Below are 26,319 nucleotides of genomic sequence, written 5' to 3' on the forward strand. Positions count from 1 at the left end.
TAGATTTAGCTGTTAGTGGGCTTTCACCAAAGACTGTATACGAACCTGGAGCTTCCCAAGTTTTGAACTTTCCAAACAGCATGAGATCTGTATTATTAAAAAATAGAACCTGTCACTACAATCTATAGTTATAGTGACTTGGTTTAAGGTGGTCGAGTTTTATCCAATAAGGGGCAGTAAAGCACGAAACATGCAGCTCATCAAGAAGAACAGGAAGTTGTTGACCTCATAGCATAGTAGGGAGGCAACTCCACTTGTTTACTCATGGAATATTGTTGAAGCATCGTCTGTGAGTGAATTTTACAATACAATAACTTTTGTAATGTACATATAACGATATCTGTGTGTGAACTAAATGCTAGTCAGTGTTTATTGACCTGAAGTTATAATTGCTGGTGAGCTAAAGCTAATTGTGCTTGTCTATGCGTTAAACAGTGGCAAAGGGTACAGGCAGTGGACTCTGTAACAATTTTTACACCATATTGCGCTGATAGATCATAAATGACTGAATATGATGAGTAGTTATCCACTCACAATAACATGAGTCAGTGAATGAGTCAGTATATTCAATCATTTCATCTCATATTCAACCTTAGTAGATTGTAAAAATAGTCAATTTTCATGTTTTTTTTTTTTTTTAAGGCGGACATTACTCAACGTCAATGTAATGATTAATAGCATAGTTAATTTTACAGGGAGCTAGTGAGTGATCTATTGTGGAGTGATTATTTTTGTGTTGACGTGTTAATGTTACAGCCTGGATAAGAATGAAACGAATGAACACACGAACACAGATGCCTCCTCTTTCGTGGCTCAAGCAAGAATCCAACTTTTATTCACTGGATATAACAATTGTTACAAAACAAACTTCAGTACACAGAATACAAACACTAAACTAAACAGTATTAATCTGGGCAACCTACTGCATCTTTAAAGGAACAATATTTTAGATAATAAACATCAATCTGACTTCAACTTTCTGTTCACAAAATGTCCGTTCACAAAAAGAGCACATACACGCACATACGGTACAACTTTCGTTCACAATTGATTCCACACGTTATGGTCACCGAGGGCGATTTCGGCCGACATGGCGCCAAGTACAAAAAGACGATTCAAACACACTCAAAACGTTGCTGTAATTCAAAACGAACTTTTTCTTTCTCTTCTCTCCACGCTTATTCATGTCAATGAATGTTTTCAAAGATAGTTTCATACCTGGATAAGAATGAAACGAATTAACACACGAATACAGATGCCTACTCTTTCGTGGCTCAAGCAAGAATGAGGCATCTGGCCGTGAGTTCCCGTGTTCTTCCTGTCCAGCAGACATAAACAATCGATCAGTCAGAGACCAAGCTAGTTGATCGTCAAACCCATTGATTGTGACTAATACAACTCAATTATTATTGCACATGCACAGTTGTACATAAATAATCATTCGTTACATTAACATATTTCTTACGTGTTACATAGCATGTCAGAAACTAGCTATTTGAAATGATGTTGACTGTACTGATTAATCGATATGGTAATTTACAGATTAATCAATTATTAAAATATTGGTAATGAGTACAAGAGTCTAAACCTGAATGTAGACGAACAATGTTATATGCACATAAATTAAAATGAGACTTAATACTAATTTGTTTTGACATATACTGTACAAATTAGATTTATGCATTTTCTACTAATATTCCTCATCAGTGTTCTTAGTGAGACCAAAAGCCAATAAAGCATTTTGAGTTTTTAGAAGTATTTGTTTTCCCAATTGTACAGACTTATGAATTAGCAATATTATGGGCATGTTGCATGTGTACTATAGAAAAATTTTCACCCTGTGTTTTTGTTTTGTAGGCCACCTATGTACCCCCAAATAAGAAGTCTAATTCCTTGGATGAGTCTGCATGTAGTGACGTAAGAGGCACAACAATGTATTCTTATGTTTGGTGCGGCACAGACTGAAAATGGCTTTAGATGTGTTTATGGTCTGGGGTCAGATAACTGTGCCAAAAGAAATGTAGTGCATTAAGTTTATCACGTTTGTCCCAGTGACAAATGTGTTAAAGCCTATTGCACCAACATTCAGCTACCATGTCAAGCAGCTCAAAACCAAACTTGAAATAATTAGCTTCTACTTAGTACCACAATGGCCTAAGTCAGGTTCTTTCCCTTTAGGACACCATACCAATATGCACCCCTTCATTTCTGGAGAGAAGGAAGTCCATGGTCAGTGATGATGATGAGATTGTCATCAAGATGCCATCTGTAGACAATGATGATGCATGCTTGTTGGAGGAGGAGAGGGAAGAGAAAGTAGTAGAGAACAACGTGGTGGAAGATGGGGATTGTGAGTGAAGAAACCTGCAGAACTGTTGAAGTGGTTTGCAGAAGAAGGAGGTATATCTTGCTTTATCTTTGCTTTCTTGAGGACTTCATTTTCAGGGTTTCATAGCACGGAATTTTTTTAAAACTGTAGATGTTCTTAATTGCGAGTTTCATTTGTGCCAAAATTGCGCATTTCCATCAAAAAAGTCCTTTCATTATTGTTATCAGTTATTCTTGCACAAACTGAGTAAATAGCTGAGCTCACAAGTCTGTAATAGGATCATGATGCATTCCACACAAAGTGTATTTACAACTACATTTGATTTCTTTAGGATACAGTCAATACATGTTGGATGCATTTGACTCAATAAAACATGTTTCAAATATGTTGTAATCTATTCATGTTACACAAACACTTGGCGACTGAAACTTCTCCGTTATCTAACATCGCGTTGGTTATTCAAGATTTGTAAATAAGATAAAGATGTATCCGCTTCTCTGGATGTGTACTGTCTTGTGTGTCATCTGGGGCAAAATTTCTAAAGACCTGTGTTTTTGAATTCCTAATTGAATGCAGTACTGATCAAACGTTTGGGAACACCTAATTCAGTCTTTTTACATTATTTCAAATTGTAGATTCATACATACATCAGATATTAACAAATATTATGAATTTATTTGGTGAGTCACAAAATGTAAATCAAACCAGAAAGGTTTGATCATTTTTCAAATTAGGCACCTCTTGTCCAGATACAGTGCTATGGAGAAAGTATGTGTTGATAGTTTTTTTTAGTTTTTTTTTTTTTTTTTTTTTGGGAGGGGGGGCACCTGATTGGTTACCTTGCTCTGTCTTGTCTTGAAGAGCAATGGTAACCAATCAGGTGTTAGGACCTACCCATCAAACTTTGACGGAAGGGACTGATAGATCAAATGAAATAAGGAAACGCTGCGAGTTGGCGCAGTGTTTCAAGAGTTGTGTCTGTCAAATTCACTCGTCAAATTAATGAGCGGTGCCAAAGCCTGTTAAACTCAAATCTTTGCGAGTTTTCAAGCAAGTTTAGAAACAATTTAAACCTTGCTGAATATATGAACGATTTTATACAACTGAGATGGAGGAATGTATTGAAATTGGCACTTTCAAGTAATTAATGACACATTTATTTATTTACCTTTTTTTTTTAATTGGATTTTGGCCCTTTCGGTCCTCCATATCTGACTAGAATTTGGAACGTTACGAAATAAAATTTGTACAACTCGTGATACCGTCGTCCAGCAGATGGCAACATACGCTTAACGGCGGTTCCGCTTGGCCTTGCGACAGTCCCCCAATGCCAGCATCATCGCTCTATCTACCGCGCATGCGCGCGAGATGTCATTCTTGCGCTGCAGGCAGCATTCCGAGTGGAGAGAGCGAAAGATACGAATTTTAGGCCTTATATTTGGACAACACCGGGAGATTGTTTTTATTATTATTATTGTATACAAAGACCATCAACGGCCTTAAAACAGAATATGGTAGGTGACTTGTTTTTCCCTCAATGCTCTCTTCATTTGTGGTATTTGCCTCTTTGTGCTCTGTTTGTACATTGACGTTTCATTGAAATGTAAGCCATTCGCGAGAGACAAGCTTGAGTTCTAATTCTGCAAATCCAATCTGGTGAAGTTAAACTCTCTTGCGATTTCTTCCTGCAAGCGGTGTATGTAAAAAATGGTTTCCTGGAATTTTGATGCAGGAAGAGTCCCTCTTTTGCGTCAAGAGCGTTGAGGCTAAATAGGTGTATCTACTTGATTCTCTAGTAGTGATGGTCCGTCCGCAAGCTAGCAAGACCTCGGCTAACATTGCACAAAAGCTCACAAGTTGGGTATAAAATCAACACACAAAGCCACTTCAGGCATGAATGCCACATGATATACACGTCACGTTATTATGTAATTGATTTTAATTGAGCTGAGCTAGGTTGAATCCCATGTAATAATTGATAAGAATTGTTACAGATTAACGCGTTGGTAAAAACACGAGATGTTTTCTTGTTGAAATTGGGGACACGCTTTTAAGTGCAAACCTGTTCAGCTGCCGATACCAACAACTCAGCAAGTAGAGTACTTGTATATTATTTCGTCGTAATCTTATGTGCACTTGAACTTGTTGCGATATACTGTTGTATTTTTTCCCCGTTAAATTAATTGTATCAAAAGAAATCCCGTATAAATCCCGTAGCTGAGAATAATCCACATATTTCTTGATAGTTGATTATTGTTCAAGTCAAACCATTTTTTTTTATCAGTTTAGGAAAATACAAAGAAATGCATGATATGGAACATTTCTTTTCACAAAAATTTTCTAAGAATTAAAAGGAAACATTGTATCTGTGAGGGCAAAGGTTTAGAGCAGTTTGAAAGTGGAGTGGTGAACCCCCCTATGGCCTCACAGCCAGCACTCTTGTTTCCATGGCAGTAGTGGTCATGGAGTTGAGCATGTGAAGCTTTTTTAGAGGAGCGAAATCTTTGAGAAGGATGTAACTCAAATTTTGCCTTTATTTTCAGTTGCTGTTTTTTCTCATCTGTTCTCTACTATTCCAGGGAAGATACCAGGATATAACATGGACATGTGAGGTGGCCTCCATTCTTCTTCTATTTTTGCTTTGATTGCTGCTTCAAAAACCCTCCATTTCAAACACTGCAGCAGTGGCTGCAGGCTGCATTGGCTCAAAGTAAAACCCCAAGTAAGAGGCACGAGTAAACTTTCCCCAGCTGCTGCACAGGCACACATGGTGCATTGCTGCCATTTCCAAAGTCCATCACTCGTGGAGTGAATAGACACTTGCTTACAGTTGTCACAAAAAGTAGGAATAATTGTTTTCACAGTCACCAAATTACATCTAAACAGTTGAGTTTGTTGTTCTTCCTGACTGAATCTCTTAGGATATTTAGCAGTCATCCAATTTTTACATTAAAAGAGTGATAAAAGCAGAGGAGATTCTTGAAGGCCAGGATGATGGAATCCAACATGGAGAGCTGCCTCTCCCAGGTCCTACAGAAAGATGTGGGCCGTCGTCTTCAGGTGGGACAAGAGATCATCGACTACATCGTGGATAAAGAAAAGTCTCATGACCTTGAACAGGATCAGACTGCTCTTGATAAGATGGTTGAAGGAATTGCTAGCTCCTGGGTCAATTCCAGCAACTTCAAGGTAAACCTCCATTGATAAAGTGATGAATGGGAACTCTTATGTGGGTTCCCTCATGACACGACACAAAGTGATACAGTCAACACCAACTAAGTGAACGCAATCATGACATGGCACAAAGGTGATAGAATCAAAATCACTCTTCCGATGAGTACGGTAAAATTTGGGTGTCTTATCACCTTCATCAGTGTGTTATGCTGTCATGCAGAGCATTAATAAGCAGCACTGAGCATTAACAAGCACCCATCCATTCATCCATTTCTATATCCTCTTATGCTCACCAGGGTCACTGGTTTGCTGGTGCATATTCCAGTAGATGGGTGGGGGGGGGGGGGTCAATTGCAGGCATTAACAAGCAATGTATTCTAAAAAAAACAAAAATATCTCATTCTCTACAGTGACAAGAAATCTTGTGGAAATCTTTTAAGATCTTGTCGTATCTGGTCCCATCCCTAGTACAGTGTTCTGTCGTTTTTTTTTTTTGTGGTTAATCGGGACCAAAAACACTCCGCGTGAAGGGAAATCCGTGAAGTAGGATTCCCCCCAGAATTTTCATGCATGAGTGTGTAATACCAGAATTTTTTAAATGTGAAATGTATTTATACTTTACATATTAGAGACAAAGATTATTACAGTACATACACACATTTACTGTAAATCTTTTATTATTATACTACATACAGTAACTGAACTGTTATCCCTTCCAGTTTCCATCCCTTGGCTGCAGTTGCCCTCGGAGTAACGGCCCTCGGACGTTGACCTTAAGTAGAGCCTGTTGCTGACCAAATATAAAAACAAGAAAGCAGAGTTTACGCTTGAAATTCCGATTACAACAGCGCTATGTTTTGTCCTCAGTCTATTACACCTATCACAACAATATGCAACAAAACCATACACTTTGTGTTCAAATCCTGGTCACCAATGCACTGAGATTCGTTGGATACTGTCAGCAAATTCGGGGAGGCACACAACAGGCCAACTGGCCATAGCAAAAGTGGACTTTTAGACAGACGTAGTCTGGCTGTGTAGTCAGTGTCGTCAGCAGCACCCCCAAAGTTGTGTATCCCCCATGCCCTTATTGGTCGATGTCACATCTGGAGCCAATCATGTGTCTTGCAGTAGTACCTATGAGCTGATTAACTGATTGCCCGGAAAGTCTTGTCCAAGCTGTTAACTGTGTCTCCAGCAGGCGGTCTCCGCCTCACACGCACATTACATCATGTTACGAGTACGTTGGAGTGTGTACACTCCCTGATGTTCCTATGTTACGTGTAGGGGTCACCCACATACGATGGTGATCTACACATTGTGTGTAGGCAAATAGAAAACAAGTGTTTTGCTCTGTATTAAGCCTTTAAAAGGGACGTTAAGTCAAAAACTTTCTTCACAACATGTTCTATGCGGCTCCACTAGTCCTAATCATTTTTTCCCAATGCGTCCGTGAGCCTAGCAAAGACAAGTGATTCAGAAAATGAATGAAGGAAACGAGTAAGCCATGCTAAGTTTCACGAACTGATTAAGGGTGAGTAGCACACTTGGAGCAAAGGAAAAAGCAATAGTTAGGACTGGTATCCAACATTTTTTATTAAGTTGATGTTATTTCCAGTATTCTAAAATTAAAAAGCCATCTACTGTATTAAAGTCATACAAGGTTCTAAATGATTTTAATATTTTTGAGAAGATTTGTGAATCATTCATGTTTTTGCAGGTTAATGCCACGAGCACTGTTTAAGAAATAATAATTACAATAATATGACATTTTTAACTCTTCTTCTTCTTATTATTATTGGTATTATAGTTAATGGATAATGTAGCTATGAACTTCTTCTGTCCAAGTGCGAAATGACAGAGTACATTTGACGCATCATATGTTGTCCTCACGTAGCAGCAACTTGTGCTTTATGAGACATGATCGCGCCGGGAGCCAATCACATGTCTTGAAAGAGTGCCCGTATTTGTTGTAGCACTGAGCTGATTTTAGTTGAGAAAAGATAGAAGAGAAGTAAAGAAAGCCTTGGGATCACATTCCCTTTTTGTAATAAATTTGAATTTCAAGTGTAAGCTTTGCTTGTCATCATGCTACCCCCCAATAAGAGTACAGTTACTATCTAAGTTTTAATAATTTAAAATTCAGGGAAATACTGTGTACTGGAGTAAAATTTCTCTCCAATATGTAAAGTATAAGTAGATAGTTTTCACATTTATAAATATTAGGGTACCCACTCACACGTATGAAAATTCCTGAAGGGTGAAGGTGGGTGTCCTACTTCGCAGATTTCATTTTTTGCATGCAGCAATAACAGCATCTAAACGCATCCCATGGCTTCCAATTGGACTCTGGATTCTGGCTGAAGATATTTCAGCCAGATGGTTTCCGAGCATAGATTGCCCGCTTAAAATCACACTACAGATTTTCAGTAATATTCAGGTCTGGGGCCTGAGACCGCCATTCAAGAACGTTGTACTTCTTCCTCTGCACGAATGCCTCAGTAGAATTTGACCAGTGTTAAGTGTCGTTGTTTTGTTGAAGTATCGACAACTTCATCTTTGTCACTGATTCATAAACATTGTTTTTCAAGAATCTGCTGATACTGATCATGCGACCTTCAACTTGAACACAATTGCCACTACAGTGGGCCCCAGGTTTATGAGATTAATCTGTTCCGTGGTTGGGATCATTACGCAAATTTGCCGTATGGCGGGTAATCTAAACCTATATTAATTAGCTAATGCATGTAAAAACATCAAAATATTATATACATATTATAAGTTTGTATCAAAATAGTATAGTAAGTGCTATGTATATATAATATACATGTATATGATTAAAAAAATCAAATAAAAAACGTATGAAAGATTCATTTACCTTCGAGCGACGTGACAAGCTTGTTATGGCCATATTCCCAAGTGAGGGTATCCTATGCTTGGCTACCTTTGCCTTTTTAGTATTTCTTGATTATCTCCAGCTTTGTTTTCATATAAATCATCTTCTTATTTCTCTCTAACGTCCCTAGCAATCTTGGGACCCATGACCAACCAATTAAAGTTTGAATTAAGCACTACAATGCACAATAAATACCATATTGGAAAGTACACTCAAAAGAGATCAAGTCTATTGGTAGCCATCTTTGCTACCCTGTGCGCGGCCAATAGCAGACCAGCATCTTCATGACCCCAACCGATAGCAGACCAGTATCTTAGGGCATCGTGACGCCGACCAACAGCAGACCAGCATTGTAGTGATGTAAGTGATGACGTGTGCATACTATACACGCACATTGACGCGCCATGTTGGATTTGTCGTACACATTGACTGCCATGTTGGATATGTCGTAAGGCGAAAGAAATGGTGTAAAGAGGGGATAAAAAAACATCGCGGGCCATGTCATAAGGTGAAAAAAAACTTAAGGCAGGGATGTCGTAAACCGGGGGTCCACTGTACCTGCACTGGCCACACAGCCCTACAGCATGGCAGAACAACACCAAATATTACTTTGGGCAGCAAGTGTTTGTCTTGGAATGCTGTCTTCTTTTTCTGCTATGCACTCAGATCCTTTTTATGTCCAAATAACTCAATTTTAGTTTAATCAGACCTGATTCCAAAATGAAGCTGATTTGTCCAAATGTGCTTTTGCATACCTCAACCAACTCTGTTTAGGCCATGTGCACAGAAAAGGCTTCTGCTGCATTACTCTACCATACAGCATTTCCTTGCGCAAAAAGCGCTGAATAGTTGAACATTGCACAGTTACACCTTCTGAAGCAAAATCATGTTGTTGGTCTTTGGAGCTGGTCTGTTGATTGAGTTTGACTGTACTCATCATTTCTTGCCTCTGCTTGTCTGAGGTTTTACTTGGCCTGCCACTTCAGGCCTTAAGTCGAACTGTGCCTGTGCCGTCTTATCAATGTTGAACAAGCTGCCCATATCTTGGAACACTTCAGATTCAAAGTTGCGTCCTTGATCACTGTGTAATGTGTGAGGTATTCCGGAGCGGCAAACCCACTGTGATGCAACAATCCTGGCGCCAGTCACGGCTCTTTCATCAGGGTCCGTCCATTTTGTGAAGTAATTCTGGAACACAAGGATGTACTGGTTCCCACGCTCGGTCTCGTTGAGTGGCCCCATGATGTCCAAGGCCACGCGCCCCATGGAGGCCCCTCCACGGACAGTTCCCATGGAGGCTCGGGATCGCTTGTGAGGACGAGCCATGGACGCACAACTAGTGCAAGTGCAGCACTAGAGGGCAACATCCTCCCTCATGTGGTACCAGTAGTACTGGGTTTGGAGTCTCACCGCAGTCCGCTCTACCCCGAAATGTCCACAGATCCATAATGCATCTATCTCATCACCTCAGGTTGTAGTTTGTGTGGCAGCATGATTTGTGGGTAGAGTTGAGTGTCGTTCAAACAATAGAAGCGGCGAAACAGTACCTCATCTTTGAAGTAGAGTCATTTTCAATGAGACCAGTAAGTCTTCACGGCAGGGCTGCATGGTGAAACAGTGGTCCAAGCGGGGCACTCGTTGCTGGCCCTCATCCAGGCACATATACAGTATTTTTGTTATTCATTGTTTGGATTGTCCTAGTCCTCCTCCCTACCTTTCGGAGGATTGGCTGCACTCACCCCCACCAGACCTGGCATTGGGGCGAGTGTTCCTTCCATCCCCACTGGATTCATTGCTGCGAGGATGGAGCTTAGGCCCAATTCACACTGGATCGCCTGGTGGGTGACGATCACAGGACCTGAGGAATCGTCTTGCAGCCTGTATGGGCAGGACTGGCGGCAGTGCCTCCTCGACAGACAATCAGCATTAGTATAAGCACAACCAGGATGACGGATTATTTCAAAATCGTACTCGGCGAGCTTCTCAAGCCATCGAGCTAGCGGCCCTTCTGGCTTTTTTATTCTGGTGAGCCAGCGCAAGCTGCTGTAATGTGCAGACTTTGAAATGTCGTCCAAGTAGTTACGTCCAAGTAGGCGGAAATGGGATGTGAAATCCAGCGTCTGCAGTCATGCGGGCTCTGCACCGGTCTATCGTGGTGAAGATAGAGTTGAGCCGAAAGGCAAAGCTCTCTGTTTACCACTCAATCTACGTTCCTGCCCTCACCTATGGCCACAAGCTGTGGGTCGTGACCGAAAGAACAAGATCCCGGAAACAAGCGGCCGAAATGAGTTTCCTCCCCCAGCTGAGCTGGATGAAGTGGCAGGTGAGAGGGAAGTCTGGGCTTCCCTGCTGATTTTGCTACCCCCGACCCCGGATAAGCGGAAGAAAATGGATGGATGGATATGTGTGTGTATGTATATTATGTATAGTGTAATATAAATTCTTTATAGTGATTTTTACGCAGATTTATTTTCTTTATGTGGCTATGTTGGTGTTTGACCCAACAACCAGGAAGAATAAAACCCTGCATTCAATATGCTCATTTCTTTCTTCCTCCACTTCACTGTGGCTGGTATTGGTGCCACACTCCCGCATAAGCCGTGGAAGTTTGCGGTGGGCCAAGTCAGATGATGGCAAGGCTCATCAAATGTGGAGCCAGTCCTCAGTTTGCGCGCTCTTTCAGAAGCCCCTACCAGCACCAAGGCAGGACCCGCAAGAGTGGGTGCATGCGAGTGTCGTGGGCGGGTGGGATTCTGCCCTGTCGGGATCATCAAATAGCTGACATATGATTGTCATAGCTTCTTCAAAATCTGTCACCAGGCTATTGATTCTCAGTCTAGTGATTTCATGGATTCAGGTTAGATCACAGTCCAAAGTTTATGTTGCAAACAGTGATATGAACCCACTTATTTCAAGCCTTGTTAATTGAATGAAATATAAGTAAAATATGCAGTAATCCTTTAAATATGCTACGATTATGCCCTCAAATTGAGGATTGTTTCGTGAATAAAGGTTGTGCACTTATATCTTGATATTCTCCGGGCCCCTGTACACATGACTGTAGCAAATTGCCAGTATACAGTCAGTCTTTAACAGTGCCGTTTTTGTTCGTATTTGATGTTAATTTTTATCTCACAAAGAAGGCAGTCATTCATAATTCCTTTTACGCTGTTCCATGGCATGGTAATTTACATGGTAATTGTATTTTCAAAATCGTTTCAGAGCAATGTACTGTATGTTTTAGAGAATTTATGTTAGGATACAGCTAAATTTTTGCACGTCTCCAAATATGATTTAGGTCTTATTGTACTACACTTTAGAGTGTGGCATAAGTATAATTTTTGCACATTTAGTTGGATGTTATGTTAGTGATGCTGGAGGGTTGGTTGAGTCGGTATGGGTTTTCTCCCGCTTCGATAAAAGCTGGTACTGGAGGTTGACAATTGTTGTTTTTGATCCTGAAGTTGTTTATAGTCTCTGCTTGTGGCAAACAGGAATCATTACCAACGTCACACTCCATCCCGTGGTTGCCGTCTGATAGGCCACATTGCTGCCTTTAGGACACACAACTTGTTGGCTGAACCAAAATGGTTTTAGCACAGACTTGGTTTTAGAACAAATATAACCTTTAAAGAGGCTGAGGGCAAAACCTGTCAGCAAGTACAAACTGGTCTGGTTTTATATTTAAGAGGTAATATTCCTACAGGCTGGGCGGCTCGGTGGCGCAGAGAATAGCACGTCCGCCTCACAATTCAAAGGTTCAAATCCACCTGGCGCCGGCCTTCCTGTGTGGAGTTTGCATGTTCTCCCCGAGCTCGCGTGGGTTCTCTCCGGGCACTCAGGCTTCGTCCCACTCCCCAAAAACATGCATGGCAGGTGAACTGGACATACTGAATTGTCCTTGGGTGTGATTGGGTGCATGATTGGTTGTTCGTCTCTGTGTGCCCTGCGATTGGCTGGCAACCAGTTCAGGGTGTCCTCCGCCTACTGCCCGTAGCCAGCTGAGATAGGCGCCAGGAAGCCTTCGACCCCTGTGGCCTTCCTGTGTGGAGCGGCTATAGAAAATGGATGGATGGATGGATATTCCTACAGGCAGCAGCTACAGTAAACTGATCTGAATTATAGTGCAATTTTATGACTAAATTTCACCTGAGGGTGTGTTCTTTCTGGTAAGAGGCGCTAGCATGTACACAAAAGGAGCCAGCTGCGTGAGTGTGCGCGCGCGCGTGTGTGTGTGTGTGTGTGTGTGTGTGTGTGTGTGTGTGTGTGTGTGTCACAACACAGCCAACACATGACATTGCAATGTCAAGAAGTCACAAATGCTTCATACACCTTCAAATACATTTTATTGCAATGTCAAGAAATCACAAATGTTGTGTCATATATCTTATTGCAATGTCAAGAAGTCACAAATCTTGCTTCATGCATCTTATTGCGATGTCAAGAAGTCACAAATCTTGCTTCATACATCTTATTGCCGTGTTTAGAGGTCACAAATGTTGCTTCATACATCTTATTGTAATCTTGTCAAGAAGTCACAAATGTTGCTTCATACATCTAAATGCAATGTCAAGAAGTCACAAATGTTGTTTGGGACGAATGATCGAAGCACTCAAGGAGGATGTTGCCATGAGCAGCCAACATGAGAAAACCATCCTTCTTTTGGTGGATGAGGTAAAATCCCTCAAGGTGCAAAATGGAGAGTAAAATCAGATCAACTTGATGTGCCTTCAATTATACTGTATCGTCCACAAAATCTGACTCAAACATACTCGAATTGCTGATAACACAACCAAATTTTAGAGGTGAGATTAAAAATGCTAATTTAAAACAAATATTTTACTGTGTCCCTGCTAGGTGGCTTTGCTAGGCTTGGATCTCCTTTCTGCCTTAGTGATGAGGTTACAAGAAAGATTTAAGGCCCATGTGGGAACAAGTAAGTTTCAGAAATGTTATCAGTAAGTAGTTTCAAACATGGTTAATGATTGAATATTATTTAAGTTGTTGCAATCCTGCAATCCTTTTTCTGACCACCCAGCAAAATATGCCTTATTTTTTCCCCTCACCATTTACTTATTTATTTTAATTTATTGTAAGATGCACAATTTTATCTGTTTTTTTACATGGGATACCTCTGATATATTCTTCTTCCGTGTAGTATATTTTCATGCACATTTGATTAATTCCATCACAATTCTTCAATTGTCTTGTTATTTTTCATGCTATGCTGTATTTATTCAGTTCTACCTAGCCTTATTGATCGAATGGGAGATGCCAAGGACCAAGTAAGAGAACAAGATCAAACACTACTGCTTAAGATCATGGAACAAGCGGCATCTCCACAGGTATTAATATATTGTATATTAGATATGATGTAAAGTGAGGTATCATTTTTGTAAACTTTGGTTTATGTTGTCACATTCCATTTAATTGTGTTGTTATAATAGTATGTGTGGGACCGAATGCTTGGAGGCTTCAAACATAAGAACAACAGGACCAGGGAAGGAGTCTGCCTTTGCCTTGTTGCCACACTGACCATGTGAGACCCCTCCTTTCTTACATTTAAAATTTTTAGTACCTTTTTTTAGTTATTTAGTTATTTTTTCCTATAAATTACTTCGGAGTAATAGTTACAAGTATCAAAAAATATACTGCATTATGAAAAAAAGCAACAACATAGAATCAGTCTCGATTTTAAGTCGGTGGCGATGCACCAAATGTATTTGCTATCTACCAAAAGCATTTGTCTTGCCGGTCCAATCTTTAATTTTATAAAACCTCAGTTGCGCCTGAGTATAGTTGCAGGGCCAGGAAATTATTGTCTTAAAAATACGGTAGTTATATTCATAAGTTTAATGTTTTCGTCCTATCAACATTGTCATCATTTTTAATTTTTATAATTGTATTGTAATTTATGTATCATGTATATATATAGGTCTAGAATTTTAAATGTTGGCACTTTTCACTTTGTAATTGTTTGACAAATGTTTTTTTAAGCTGTTCAAAATATGTTACATAATGCCATTTCAAAACACCATCTCTTCTTCTTGAGTTTCAAAATTTCCCTTAATTATCCTCTTTGTGCTTCAGGTATGGAGCTCAAGGCTTGACTCTCAGTAAGATTGTACCCCACATATGTAACCTGTTGGGGGATCCCACAAGCCAGGTAGAGCTCATTATTTCTAACATTTTCTGTTTACTATTGTAAATTGTTGAATGCAAATTCAATTGGTTGTTATCATTGCAGTACGCAGTAGTGATTAAATATTAATTATTGGTATGGTTTGCAATGTTCATTTTACCTCTGAAAACTGTTGGGTCCCGGGACTCAGAATATTAAAAATCTATGGGTCCCAACAGAAATGTCTGGATTTTCAAAAATTGTGCAATAAAACGGACAAATTATCGTATTTTCCGCACTATGAGGCACACCTAAAAGCCTGATTTTTTTTTTTGCTGATGGTGCGCCTTATAATCAGGTGTGCCTTATATATGGATCAATATTGAGCTTGGGATTCGTAGATGGGGAATGAAGTGATAAAGTAAGCGTTACCTGTTTCTTTTGTGTGTTTACAGTTGAACAAGGTTGGTCATATTGACATTGAGTTATTATGCTATTGAGAGTTTAGCGTTATAATTTGAGTTATTATTATTTTGAGTATTACAATATTGTGATTGAAAAAGTTTTAAAATATGTCGTTAAGTGAGGGTGTGCCTTATAATCTGGTGCACCTTATATATGGAAAAGGTTTTAAAATATCATGAATTGAGGGTGCGCCTTATAATCCGGTGCGCCTTATAGTGCGGAGAATACGGTAAGTCTAAGATTCAAACTGCATCCGTCATCATCGTCTTCATATCGCAACCACAAATTTTGCTTTTTTTCTTTGAGTGTTTCAAGATTCAAAATTCTAGTTTTATTGTCATATGCATAATAATACTACACAATGAAATTCTTTTTTTTTTTTGTTTACTTCCCTGAACAGACTACATTCCACAATCGAGCAAATAATAAAGTAGACAACCCCCCCCCCCAAAAAAAAAACAAAAATAAAAAAAACAAAACTGTAATAGAGCAATAAGGCCAGTAGTGAAGAAGCACTAATAAATAAATACACTCACATTCTGAGCATATTATTGAGTAGATGGAGTGGAAGAAAGTATACATATGAGCATAATACTACAAAATATCATGTCGTGCAATATATTATGGATTTAGCAGCTTTCCTGCATTGTGCAGGATTTGTAAGGTGCATTCGGTAAAGTGACTGGTGATGGGGCAGATTAGTGCGTAAGGGATTTGTTCACAATCTATATGGCTAGAAGCTTTTTGACAGCCTTGCGGTCCTGGCCCCCAGGTTTCTGTCGGGTCTGCCTGATGGCAGCAGTTCAAACAGGTTGTTTTGTGGGTTAGTATTGTCCCTGATGAGGTTGTGTGTTCTCTATAGAACTCCGATGTGGTAAATTTCCTGCAGTGAGAGTAAGGCTGCGCCACAGATGCGTCGTGTTGACTTGATCACACGCTGTCTTGTGCCGTGCAGTTGTCGTACCAGACTGCGATGGAGGTGGAGAGGACACTTTGGTTTGTACAATAAATTAGATTGTACATTAAATTATTGAGATCTTTGCTGACATTCCAAATTTCTTCATTCTATGCAGAAAGTACAGTCTCTGTTGGGGCTTCTTGATAATCTGTCAAGTGTTGTGGGACCAGGTGAGATCCTCACTGATTTAGGTGCCAAAGAATTTGAAGGCTATCACCCTCTCCACCTTAGTCCCATTGATGAATAGTGGTGTTTTGTGCGGCTCCACCTGCCGCCTTGGGTCTATGATCAATTCTTTGGTTTTGTCCGTGTTGAGGTGGAGATTGTTACTGCGACACTAGGCCACAAGGTCTGCCATCTCTCTCCCGTATGCTGTGTCAGCCCCACCAGTGATCAGCCCGATGACTGTAGTGTTGTCTGCATACTTAATTATGCTGTTGTTGTTTTGCTAGTCGACACAGTCATAGGTGAAGAGTGTGTCAAGCAGGAGCCTCAGCACAGCTCAACACAGAGAGTTTTGGTGCTGGATGTGATGGATGTGGTGTTCAGCACCCAATTGCAGAAGCTGGGTGCTAGAACAAGTGCAAGGAGCTTGTCCATCAATTTGTCAGGGATGACTATGTTGAATGCTGAGGTATAATCAACGAAGAACATTCTTACATATGTGTCCTTGCCCTCTAAGTATGTGAGCACTGTGTGGATGGCTGTATTGACTGCATCATCTGTGGACCGTTTCTGTCAATATGCAAATTGTAGAGGGTCCACGATGTCTGGAATGGTCTTTTTGATATGCGTCATGACAAGCCTCTCAAAGCACTTCATTGTGATTGGAGTGAGCACTATGGAACGGTAATCATTTAGTCAGATCACAGTGCGTTGCTTGGGAACAGGCACTTATGGTGATGGCCTTGAAGCAGGTGGGGACAGAGGCTTGTGCAAGGGACAGGTTAAAGATGTCCGCAAACACATCAGCAAGCTCTGATGAGCAAACCTTGAGTGCAGGCCGGGGAATGATATCTGGGCCGGCTGCTTTCCGTGGGTTTCTTTTGCTCAGAACCTTGTGCACATTTGCTGATATCACCGTGAGAGGAGGGTCCTGTGCACACAATTAGCCAGAAGGTACAAAGTGAAAGCGAAATATTTCGAAAGATTCAGAAGAGGAACAAATGTTGACACGTTGAAGGATTTTTATACCAAAATGGACTATAATACAATTTAATACAATTTACTGTTACATTTGTTAATATCTGTTGTTGGGTTTTGCTCATATCTTGTAAATACAGTTATAACTTTAAATTTTGTCCTTTTTACTGTACATTTTTTGGGACTCTTTCTGTCGGAACCCATCATTTCTTAGTGTTGTGAGTCCCACGGACCCAACACTTTCTGCGCTAAAATGAGCATTAAATATTTATCTTGCCTTGACTCTTAGGTACGAGATGGTGCTATGTGTTGTTTGGTGGAGATTTACCGACATGTGGGTGAGAGGGTGAGAATGGATCTCAGCAAGAAGGGCCTACCTCAGTCCCGGTAATTCCATTTCTATTTATTTATTTTTGTTTTTTCAGACATTTTGCTTTTTTCACAGTTGTAGCTGCAAACGAAAGCAGTTTTGCAAACGAAAATGCAAGCTAATGATTATCCAAAACTAATCAATGTATAGTTATAGTTGTCGCAAATGTTTGGTTTTGATTTCTTTTACTAATAAGTCCATCTTCACCACTAAAGTTGTTTTTAATGTTAAAGTGTACCTTCGGAAATCCCAAATTGAGGTGTTGATGGGTAAACGGAGCAAATTTGTAAAGTTTGATAACTCCAGTGTCCAGTTTTTTGTATATTGGCCTACATTTGCCAAATCACCTTAGTCCACAGGTGTCAAAATCAAGGCCCGAGGGCCAGATCCGGATCATCACATCATTTTATGTGGCCATCGAATTGCTGGTTTGACTTCAGATTTTGGGCTAAAATACTGAACTTGCAAGCTCTCTTCAAAAAAACCAACAGTTGTTTCGTTCCCAATATGTCTTTTGAACAGTTTTTACTGGCCTCTGATTTTTGAAAACTTGGTAATTGTGTGACAAACATACTTAAAATTTATTTTGGCCCACTGACAGGAACTGTAACTACAATGTGGCCTACACCCCTGCCTTAGTTAGTATAAAAGGATGGACATTTTGGGAACAGACATGACGTCAAGTCGTTGACACGGCCATTGTTTGCCCCAACGAGTCGTATGCCAGATCGTTGTTATCATTGCTAAAATTGAGTATTCTGATGAAGGTCAAGAGGAAATAGGCCAACATGGAAGTAAAGGCCTCCGATTCGGACTCCGGAAATGAGAATGGCAAGACCGATTTGTCAGACGAAGAAAATGCAGCTTTGCATTGTAGAGACAAGCAGTTTGCTGTTCAAAATGGAATATTTTCCACTTCAATGCATTTCCAGCCAGACTTGTGTGAATATTCCAATCATTTGCCAATCGCCAGAGCCCCCCTTTAACTTGCTACCTTGGTTATCTTAGCATGATCAGCTGTCTCACCGGTAAGTTTTGACAGCACGGAAGTCCTTTCTTTCTTGTTGAGATGCAATCTAGACATAGCCCTGGTGCCCTTCAAGTGGTAGTATTCCAGGGCAATCACTCATTTCTGTATGATTACTTTTAAATTACCTGTATTGTCTGATGAATATCTCTGTTCATCATTTGTTGATATTGTTTGGATGATTTGCAGTTATATATTTTTTTCTTTGCTAATCTTGTCCCATCCTTACTTCATAGGTTGAATGTAATCTTCAGCAAATTTGATGAAGTTCAAAGATCTGGGAACATGATCTCCTCAAGCTCAGGTTAGTTTTACCCCTTGGCAACAGTTTTCAGCCTGCTCAACTAGTTTTTGTTTTTTTTTTGTCTTTTTTTTTGTCTTTTTGTTTTATTGCTCCTGTGTTATTACTAGTGCTTTCACAGTTACCTTGAAGAAGTATTTGTGATTTCTAATTAATGGAGTTGTGGTAGTTTGTCTCAGCAGACTCTGAGTTAGGCTTAACATAAATATGGTAACTTATTTTAATCCTTTACTGATAAGTGCATTTTAAACGTTTCATGATGACATTTCATTAAATATAAATAACCGTAATTCCCAAAGTATAAGTTGCACTTTTTTCCCCAAAATACTGTGTAAGCCAAAAGTATGTGTGTGTCATATAAACAGTAAAGATTAGATTTATTTTTCAACACCAATCAAGAAAGATTGATCTCTCAACCACATAAGCCGAAATTTGACGCACACAAGCACATATTAATATCAGTTGTATTCTTTTGTATTCTTACTTACAATAATTACTGTAATGGGATGAGCTTGAGAGCTCATGTCAGTTGGCTGTTAGCTGCAACAGGAACTAGCTGTTAACAGCAGGCGTCTGGGCCTCATCCTAACCAAGTGCCAGAACCACTTGAACTGGCTCCTCTCAACGCGTAGGAGTAGCTACTTGACACTGAGTCCCTCCCGGATGCCTGAGCGTCTAACTTTATGTCTAAGGGAGAGCCTGGACACCCTGCGGAGGAAACTCATTTTGGCTGCTTGTATCCGGTATCTTGTTTTTTCGGTCATGACCCACAGCTCTTGACCATAGTTGAGGGCAGAAACGTAAATCGACCACTAAATAGAGAGCTTTGCTTTTTGCTCAGCTTTTTAAAAAAATTTTTTTTAACACAACTGACTGTTAAAGAGTCCGCATTACAGCAGAAGCTGCACCGATCTGCCTGTCGATCTCCCGTTCCATTCTACCCTCAGTCATGAACAAGACCCCAAGATACTTGAATTCCTCCACTTGGGGCAGGACCTCATCCCCAACCTGGAGAAGGTATTCCCCCCTTTTCCGTCTGAGGACCACGGTCTCAGATTTGGAGGTGCGGATCTTCATCCCAGTCGCTTCACAATCGAACACTCCAGTGAGAGTTGGGGGTCACGGCCTGAAGAAGCCAGCAGCAACACATCATCCGCAAATAGCAGAGATGTAACATTGAGGAGGATCCCAAACTGGACCCCCTCAACGCTTCAGCTGCACCTAGAGATTCTGTCTATACATGTGATAACAGAATAAGTGACAAAGGGCAGCCTTGGCGGAGTCCAACCCCACTAGAAACGGACTCGACTTACTGAACAGCCCTTAACAAGGGGTTTGGTACCCTGTACTCCCGGAGCGCCCCCCAAAGAACTCCCAGAGGGACACTGTCGTACACCTTCGCCAAGTCAACAAAATACATGTAGACTGGATGGGCGAACTCCCATGCACCCTTGAGGATCCCGCCGAGGGTGTAGAGTTGGTCCACCATTTCACAGCTGGGAGGAAAAATACCCTGCTCCTCCTGAATCCGATATCTGACAAGCTGAAGAAGCTGAAAAATTCTGGTCGTCCACCATCCGGCATCTCACGAGGGGGAAGCAGTGCACCATTAACACTGTGCACAATGGGGATGGGGCGCTTCTGACCTCAGCTAAGGATGTTGTGAACAGGTGGGAAGAATACTTCGGAGACCTCCACAATTCCATCGATGCGTCTTCCTCTGATGAAGCAGAGACTTGAAACTCCAACGTGGACTCTCCCATCTCTGGGGCTAAAGTCACCGAGGTGTTCAAAAAACTCCCATGGTGGCAGGGCCCCGGGGGTGGATGAGATCCACCCGGTGTTTCTAAAGGCTCTAGATGTTCCAGGGCTGACCTGGCTGACACGCCTCTACAACATCGCATGGACATGGACATGGACAGCACCTCTTGTATACATATTGCACTACTGTACAATTGAGAGCTATGAAAGCTGATTTCATGCAGGAAGAGCACTGTCTATCCTTTGGTAAAATATGGAGTGATAAAATTATTTTGTGTATCTCCTTAATAACTTGCTGCAACTGAGACGATAAACACACATTTTTGTCATTTTAAAGATCCTGCCCTCTGAGAAGATAATTTGTGTTTTACAGACAAGAACTTTGAAGACGAGGATTCTGTTGATGGAGGCCGGTCCTCCTCTTCCTCAACAACAAAAGCACCTAGTACTGGCAGGAGGACTGTAACGACTGGTAGAAGACCCAGCTCAGCAAACTCAACTAAGGCCATAGGTGTGTGTGTCTGCATATGCGTAAATGCTGAGGCATGTCAGGATATAACGGATATAAAGGATATTAAAAAATGTAAAGCAGGGACCGGGGGTCCACGCTGTCTGTGTGTGTGGGTGTGTGTTTGTAGGTATACTGTGTGTGTATATATATATATAATATATATATATATATATATATATATATATATATATATATATATATATATATATAAAATACGAAGGAGGCACACGCATAGTTAACCTTGCTCGTGAGTATGGCCGTAACCGCTTGACAATCGGTACAATTCTCCATAACAAGGAAGCTATGAAAGCAAGCAAGACTTTCCTTGCCAGAGGAGGGACCGCGGTCAACAACAAAATGGAGAGGCTTCTTCTATTATGGATTAAAGAGAAGGAAATCGCCGGTGATATGTTCTCGTTTAAGAAAAGTTCTCGTTTAAAAACAACAACAAAAAAATTCTGCGGGTTCGTCTCTGCTCCCCTCCGCCTCCACCCACCACCAGCTCAAGTCAAGTCGCCCCAAAGGTAAATTTCATTTTTCCTTTGTATATTTATGTTATTTACTTTAACTGTACAGTAGATTATGTTACTAATGTTACTAATTTTTGTTACTAATATATATATATATATATATATATATATATTGATTACGTACGTACACATTGACAGGCAATGCCTTATTTATTTTCTTAAACAAGAACTTTTCTCAAACTAGAACATATCACCGGCGATTTCCTTCTCTTTAATCCATAATAGAAGAAGCCTCTCCCATTTTGTTGTCGATCGAGTTCTGTCCCCCGGCAAGGAAAGTCTTGCCCTTAGAAGATTGCCGAGCGGTTACGGCCATACTCACAAGCAAGGTTAACCGTGCGTGCGCCTCCTTCGTATTCTTTTTTTATTATCTCCTGCTTGGTTTCTATTGTCATCATCCTCTTACTTCTTCCTTTACCGCCACTAGCAATTTTAGAAGCCATGTCTAACAGATAAAGTTTGCAAAGTCTTCACAACATTCCTTCCTTCCGTTTTTGACTGGTTTTCTCTCCTTCCTTCCGTCCTGACCAGCTGTGCCATCAAGCTAGATGAAAGCGTTCGACCAATAGCATATCGGTATCTCCGTGACTGACACCGTGACTGAAACAGTGACTGTGACATTGTAAGAGCAATAGAATATCAGCCGTACCGTGTTGTGAGAGAGCAGATGATTTCGTTGATGTAGCAAAGGGAAGTCAATTGTACGTACACATTGATTTGCAAAGCGTGGTGAAATCATAGTTATAACCATCACGAATATACACACATATATAAAATTATTGCCATAATCTACTTTGCAGTTAATTAAATTAACATGGATACACAAAGGATAAATGACATTTTCCTCTGGGGCGACGTGACTTGAGCCGAGTGGAGACGGAGGTGAGCAGAGATCAACCCGCAGAATTTATTGATTTATTTTCTTAAACAAGAACTTTTCTCAAACTAAAACATATCACCGGCGATTTCCTTCTCTTTAATCCATAATAGAAGAAGCCTCTCCATTTTGTTGTCGAGCGAGGTTCGTCCCCCGGCAAGGAAAGTCTTGCCCTTAGAAGATTGTCGAGCAGTTCCGTCCATACTCACGAGCAAGGTTAACCGTGCGTGCGCCTCCTTCGTATTCTTTTTTTTTTATCTCCTGCTTGGTTTCTATTGTCATCATCCTCTTACTTCTTCCTTTACTGCCACTTACAATTATAGAACCCATGTCTAACAGATAAAGTTTGCAAAGTCTTCACAACATTCCTTCCTTCCATTTTTGATTCATTTTCTCTCCTTCCTTCCATCCCGACCACCTGTGCCGTCAAGCTAGATAAAGGCGTTTGGCCAATAGCATATCGGCATTTTTGTGATTGACGTGGCGCCGGCCAATAGCATCTCCGTGAGTGAGACCATGACTGAAACCGTGACTGAGATAGTGACTGTGACATTGTAAGAGCAATAGCATTTAGCGTTACCGTGTCAAGCGTGAACATTTGATTTTGTTGATGCTGCAACATGAAAATAACCTTTCGTTATTTCGTTAAAACCTTTCGTCTTACGAACAATCCGACATGCCGGTCAATGCGTTCATACAATTATTTTCACGTTGCAGCATCAACAAAATCAAATGTTCACGCTTGTCACGGTAACGCTGAACGCTATTGCTCTAACAATGTCACAGTCACTGTCTCAGTCATGGAGTATATATATATATATATATATATATACAGTGGGCCCCCGGGTTACGAACTTAATCCGTTCAGCGGCTACGCTCGTATCTCGAATTGCTCGTATAGCGGGCAATCCAAACCCATGTTAATTCGTGAATGCGTGCAACGCGCGCAGAAGCCTTAGGTAAAATCATCACGCTGTATACATATATTAATATTAAGTGACATAATCTACTGTACAGTTGCATTAAATAACAAATACAAAGGAAATATGACTTTTACCTTTGGAAAGACGTGACTCGTGCTGAGATAAGCAGAGATGAGCAGAGATGAATGCTCAAGTCAATACGGTAAATGAGATATGCTATTGGTCTTACAGTGTCACAGTAACTTTTTCAGTCAGGGTTTTCTCTACTTCCTTCCATCCCAACCAGCTGTGCCATCAAGCTAGATAAAGGCGTTCGGCCAATAGCATATCGGCACTTCTGTGATTGACGTGTGACGCCGGCCAATAGCATCTCCGTGAGTGAGACCGGGTGACCTTAATCGACCAATAGCATATTGGCGTCTCCTTGACTGACTGATAATTATTCGCACTTTTTTTTAAACGGTTGGAATGTATTGACAATTAATTAAAAAAAAAACACACATTTAAACCAATGACAATTCTTTGTCCTGCAATCGGCACATTTAATTTCATGTCAGCTGTTTTTCCCTTTAGCTGTACAAACACTACACTTAAATGGTAATATATTTAGACACCGTGAGTGAGACAGTCAGTGTGAGGTTGTAAGACCAATAGCGTTCACGTTACCGCCATAAGTATCTGTTAATGATTGTAGATGACGCAACTGCTGAATATGTTGACGCAGTTAGGCGAGAACATTTCTACATACTCAATGGCTGGTTTGTCGGAATGCTCGTAAGGCGAGAGGTTTGCTCGTAAGCGGAGGACAAAAATCTCCCTGATCCACGCTCGTAAGGCGAATTGTTCGCAAATCAGGGTGCTCGTAAGCCGGGGGCTGACTGTATATATATATATATATATATATATATATATATATATATATTTATATATATATATATATATATATATATATATATATATATATATATATAATGTGTATATATATATATATATATGTGTATATATGTATGTGTATATATATATATATATATATATATATATATATGCATATATATATATATATATATATATATATATATATATATATATATATATTGCATATATATGTGTATATATATATGTGTATATATATATGTGTATATATATATGTGTATATAAGCTAAAGGGACCGTGATAAACAGATGTCAATATTTACATATTTTTCCTCTCCCACAATTCTCACTGAAATCACTTGAAACTTACAAAAGTAACAATAAATAAAAATTTATTGAAAATTAAATAAACAAAATCAGCCATCACTTTTGAATTGCTGATTAACATAATTATTTAAAAAAACAAACTAATGAAACAGGCCTGGACAAAAATGATGGTACCTCTATAAAAGATTGAAAACTATTTGACCAGACTGACATGATTAACTCAGGTGTGTCCTTTAGTTGACATCACAGGTGTTTCCAAACTCATAATCAGTCAGTCTGCCTATTTAAAGGGAGACAAGTAGTCACTCTGCTGTTTGGTGAAAAGGTGTGTACCACACAGAACATGGACAACAGAAAGCAAAGGAGAGAATTGTCCCAGGACATCTGAAAAAAAATTATAGACAAACATCTTAAAGGTAAAAGCTATAAGACCATCCCTAAACAGCTTGAAGTTCCTGTGACAACAGTGGCTCATATTATTCAGAAGTTCAAGACCCACGGGACAGTAGCCAACCTCTCTGGACGTTGCCGCAAGTGGAAAATTGATGACAAATTGAAAAGACGGATCGTCCGAATTGTATCCAAAGAGCCCAGAACAACCTCCAAAAAAATTAAAGGTGAACTCCAAGGCCAAGGTACATCAGTGTCAGATCGCACCATTTGTCGTTGTTTGAGCCAAAGTGGACTTCGTGGGAGACGACACCACTGCTGAAAAAAAATCATAAAAAAGCGAGACTGGAATTTGCAAAAATGCATGTTGACAAGCCACAAAGCTTCTGGGAGAATGTCCTTTGGACAGATGAGACCAAACTGGAGCTTTTTGGTAAGGCACATCAACTCTATGTTGATAGACTCAAAAACCAAGCATACGAAAAAAAGAACACTGTCCCTACGGTGAAACATGGAGGAGGCTCAGTAATGTTTTGGGGCTGCTTTGCTGCATCAGACTCAAAAACCAAGCATACGAAAAAAAGAACACTGTCCCTACGGTGAAACATGGAGGAGGCTCAGTAATGTTTTGGGGCTGCTTTGCTGCATCTGGCACAAGGTGTCTTGAATGTGTGCAAGGTAAAATGAAATCTGTAGACTATCAAGGCATTCTGGAGAGAAATGTGCTGCCTAGTGTCAGAAAGCTTGGTCTTAGTCCAGTTCATGGGTCTTCCAACAGGACAACGATCCAAAACACACAGCCAAAAACACCCAAGAATGGCTGAGAGAAAAGTGTTGGACTATTCTAAAGTGGCCTTCCATGAGCCCAGATCTGAATCCCATTGAATATCTGTGGAAGGAGCTGAAACATGCCATTTGGAGAAGACACCCATCAAACCTGAGACAACTGGAGCAGTTTGCTCATGAGGAGTGGGCCAAAATACCTGTTGACAGCTGCAGAACGCTCATTGACAAATACAGAAATCGCTTAATTGCAGTGATTTGCCTCAAAAGGTTGTGCAACAAAATATTAAGTTATGGGTACCATCATTTTTGTCCAGGCCTGTTTCATTAGTTTGTTTTTTTAAATAATTATGTTAATCAGCAATTCAAAAGTGATGGCTGATTTTGATTATTTAATTTTCAATAAATTTTTATTGTTACTTTTGTAAGTTTCAAGTGATTTCAGTGAGAATTGTGGGTTTTTCCTTCTTTAACTGAGGGGTACCAACAATTTTGTCCACGTGTGTGTATGTGTGTGTATATATATATATATATATATATATATATATATATATATATATA

General features: G+C 40.2%; 2 protein-coding genes and 1 non-coding gene across 4 annotated transcripts in view; all 3 read left to right on the forward strand.

Moving 5' to 3' along the window:
* The window catches only part of nifk (nucleolar protein interacting with the FHA domain of MKI67), a 16,268-nt gene extending 13,554 nt beyond the window's left edge, over positions 1-2,714 (forward strand). For both annotated transcript variants that reach the window (XM_088416060.1, XM_088416061.1), the window contains 2 exons: positions 1,858-1,917; positions 2,179-2,714. In XM_088416060.1, the coding sequence (XP_088272186.1) occupies positions 1,858-1,917; positions 2,179-2,358 (240 nt within the window). In that variant the 3' untranslated portion in view covers positions 2,359-2,714. The remainder of the gene's footprint in view (positions 1-1,857; positions 1,918-2,178) is intronic.
* LOC148423246 (small nucleolar RNA ACA64) lies at positions 1,957-2,087 on the forward strand. Its single transcript, XR_015865782.1, has one exon. It is a non-coding gene; the product is annotated as a small nucleolar RNA ACA64 (small nucleolar RNA).
* A 951-nt stretch (positions 2,715-3,665) lies between the features above and the next one.
* clasp1a (cytoplasmic linker associated protein 1a) overlaps positions 3,666-26,319 on the forward strand; it is a 100,637-nt gene continuing 77,983 nt past the window's right edge. The window contains exons 1-9 of the mRNA XM_088414221.1: positions 3,666-3,843; positions 4,909-5,518; positions 13,257-13,335; positions 13,641-13,744; positions 13,847-13,938; positions 14,490-14,565; positions 17,376-17,473; positions 18,720-18,787; positions 20,919-21,056. Of these exons, the coding sequence (XP_088270347.1) occupies positions 5,321-5,518; positions 13,257-13,335; positions 13,641-13,744; positions 13,847-13,938; positions 14,490-14,565; positions 17,376-17,473; positions 18,720-18,787; positions 20,919-21,056 (853 nt within the window). The 5' untranslated portion in view covers positions 3,666-3,843; positions 4,909-5,320. The remainder of the gene's footprint in view (positions 3,844-4,908; positions 5,519-13,256; positions 13,336-13,640; positions 13,745-13,846; positions 13,939-14,489; positions 14,566-17,375; positions 17,474-18,719; positions 18,788-20,918; positions 21,057-26,319) is intronic.

Source organism: Hippichthys cyanospilos, chromosome 5 (assembly GCF_059441005.1).
Source record: "Hippichthys cyanospilos isolate Australia breed blue-spotted pipefish chromosome 5, RoL_Hcya_1.0, whole genome shotgun sequence".
Classification (NCBI taxonomy): Eukaryota; Metazoa; Chordata; class Actinopteri; order Syngnathiformes; family Syngnathidae; genus Hippichthys; species Hippichthys cyanospilos.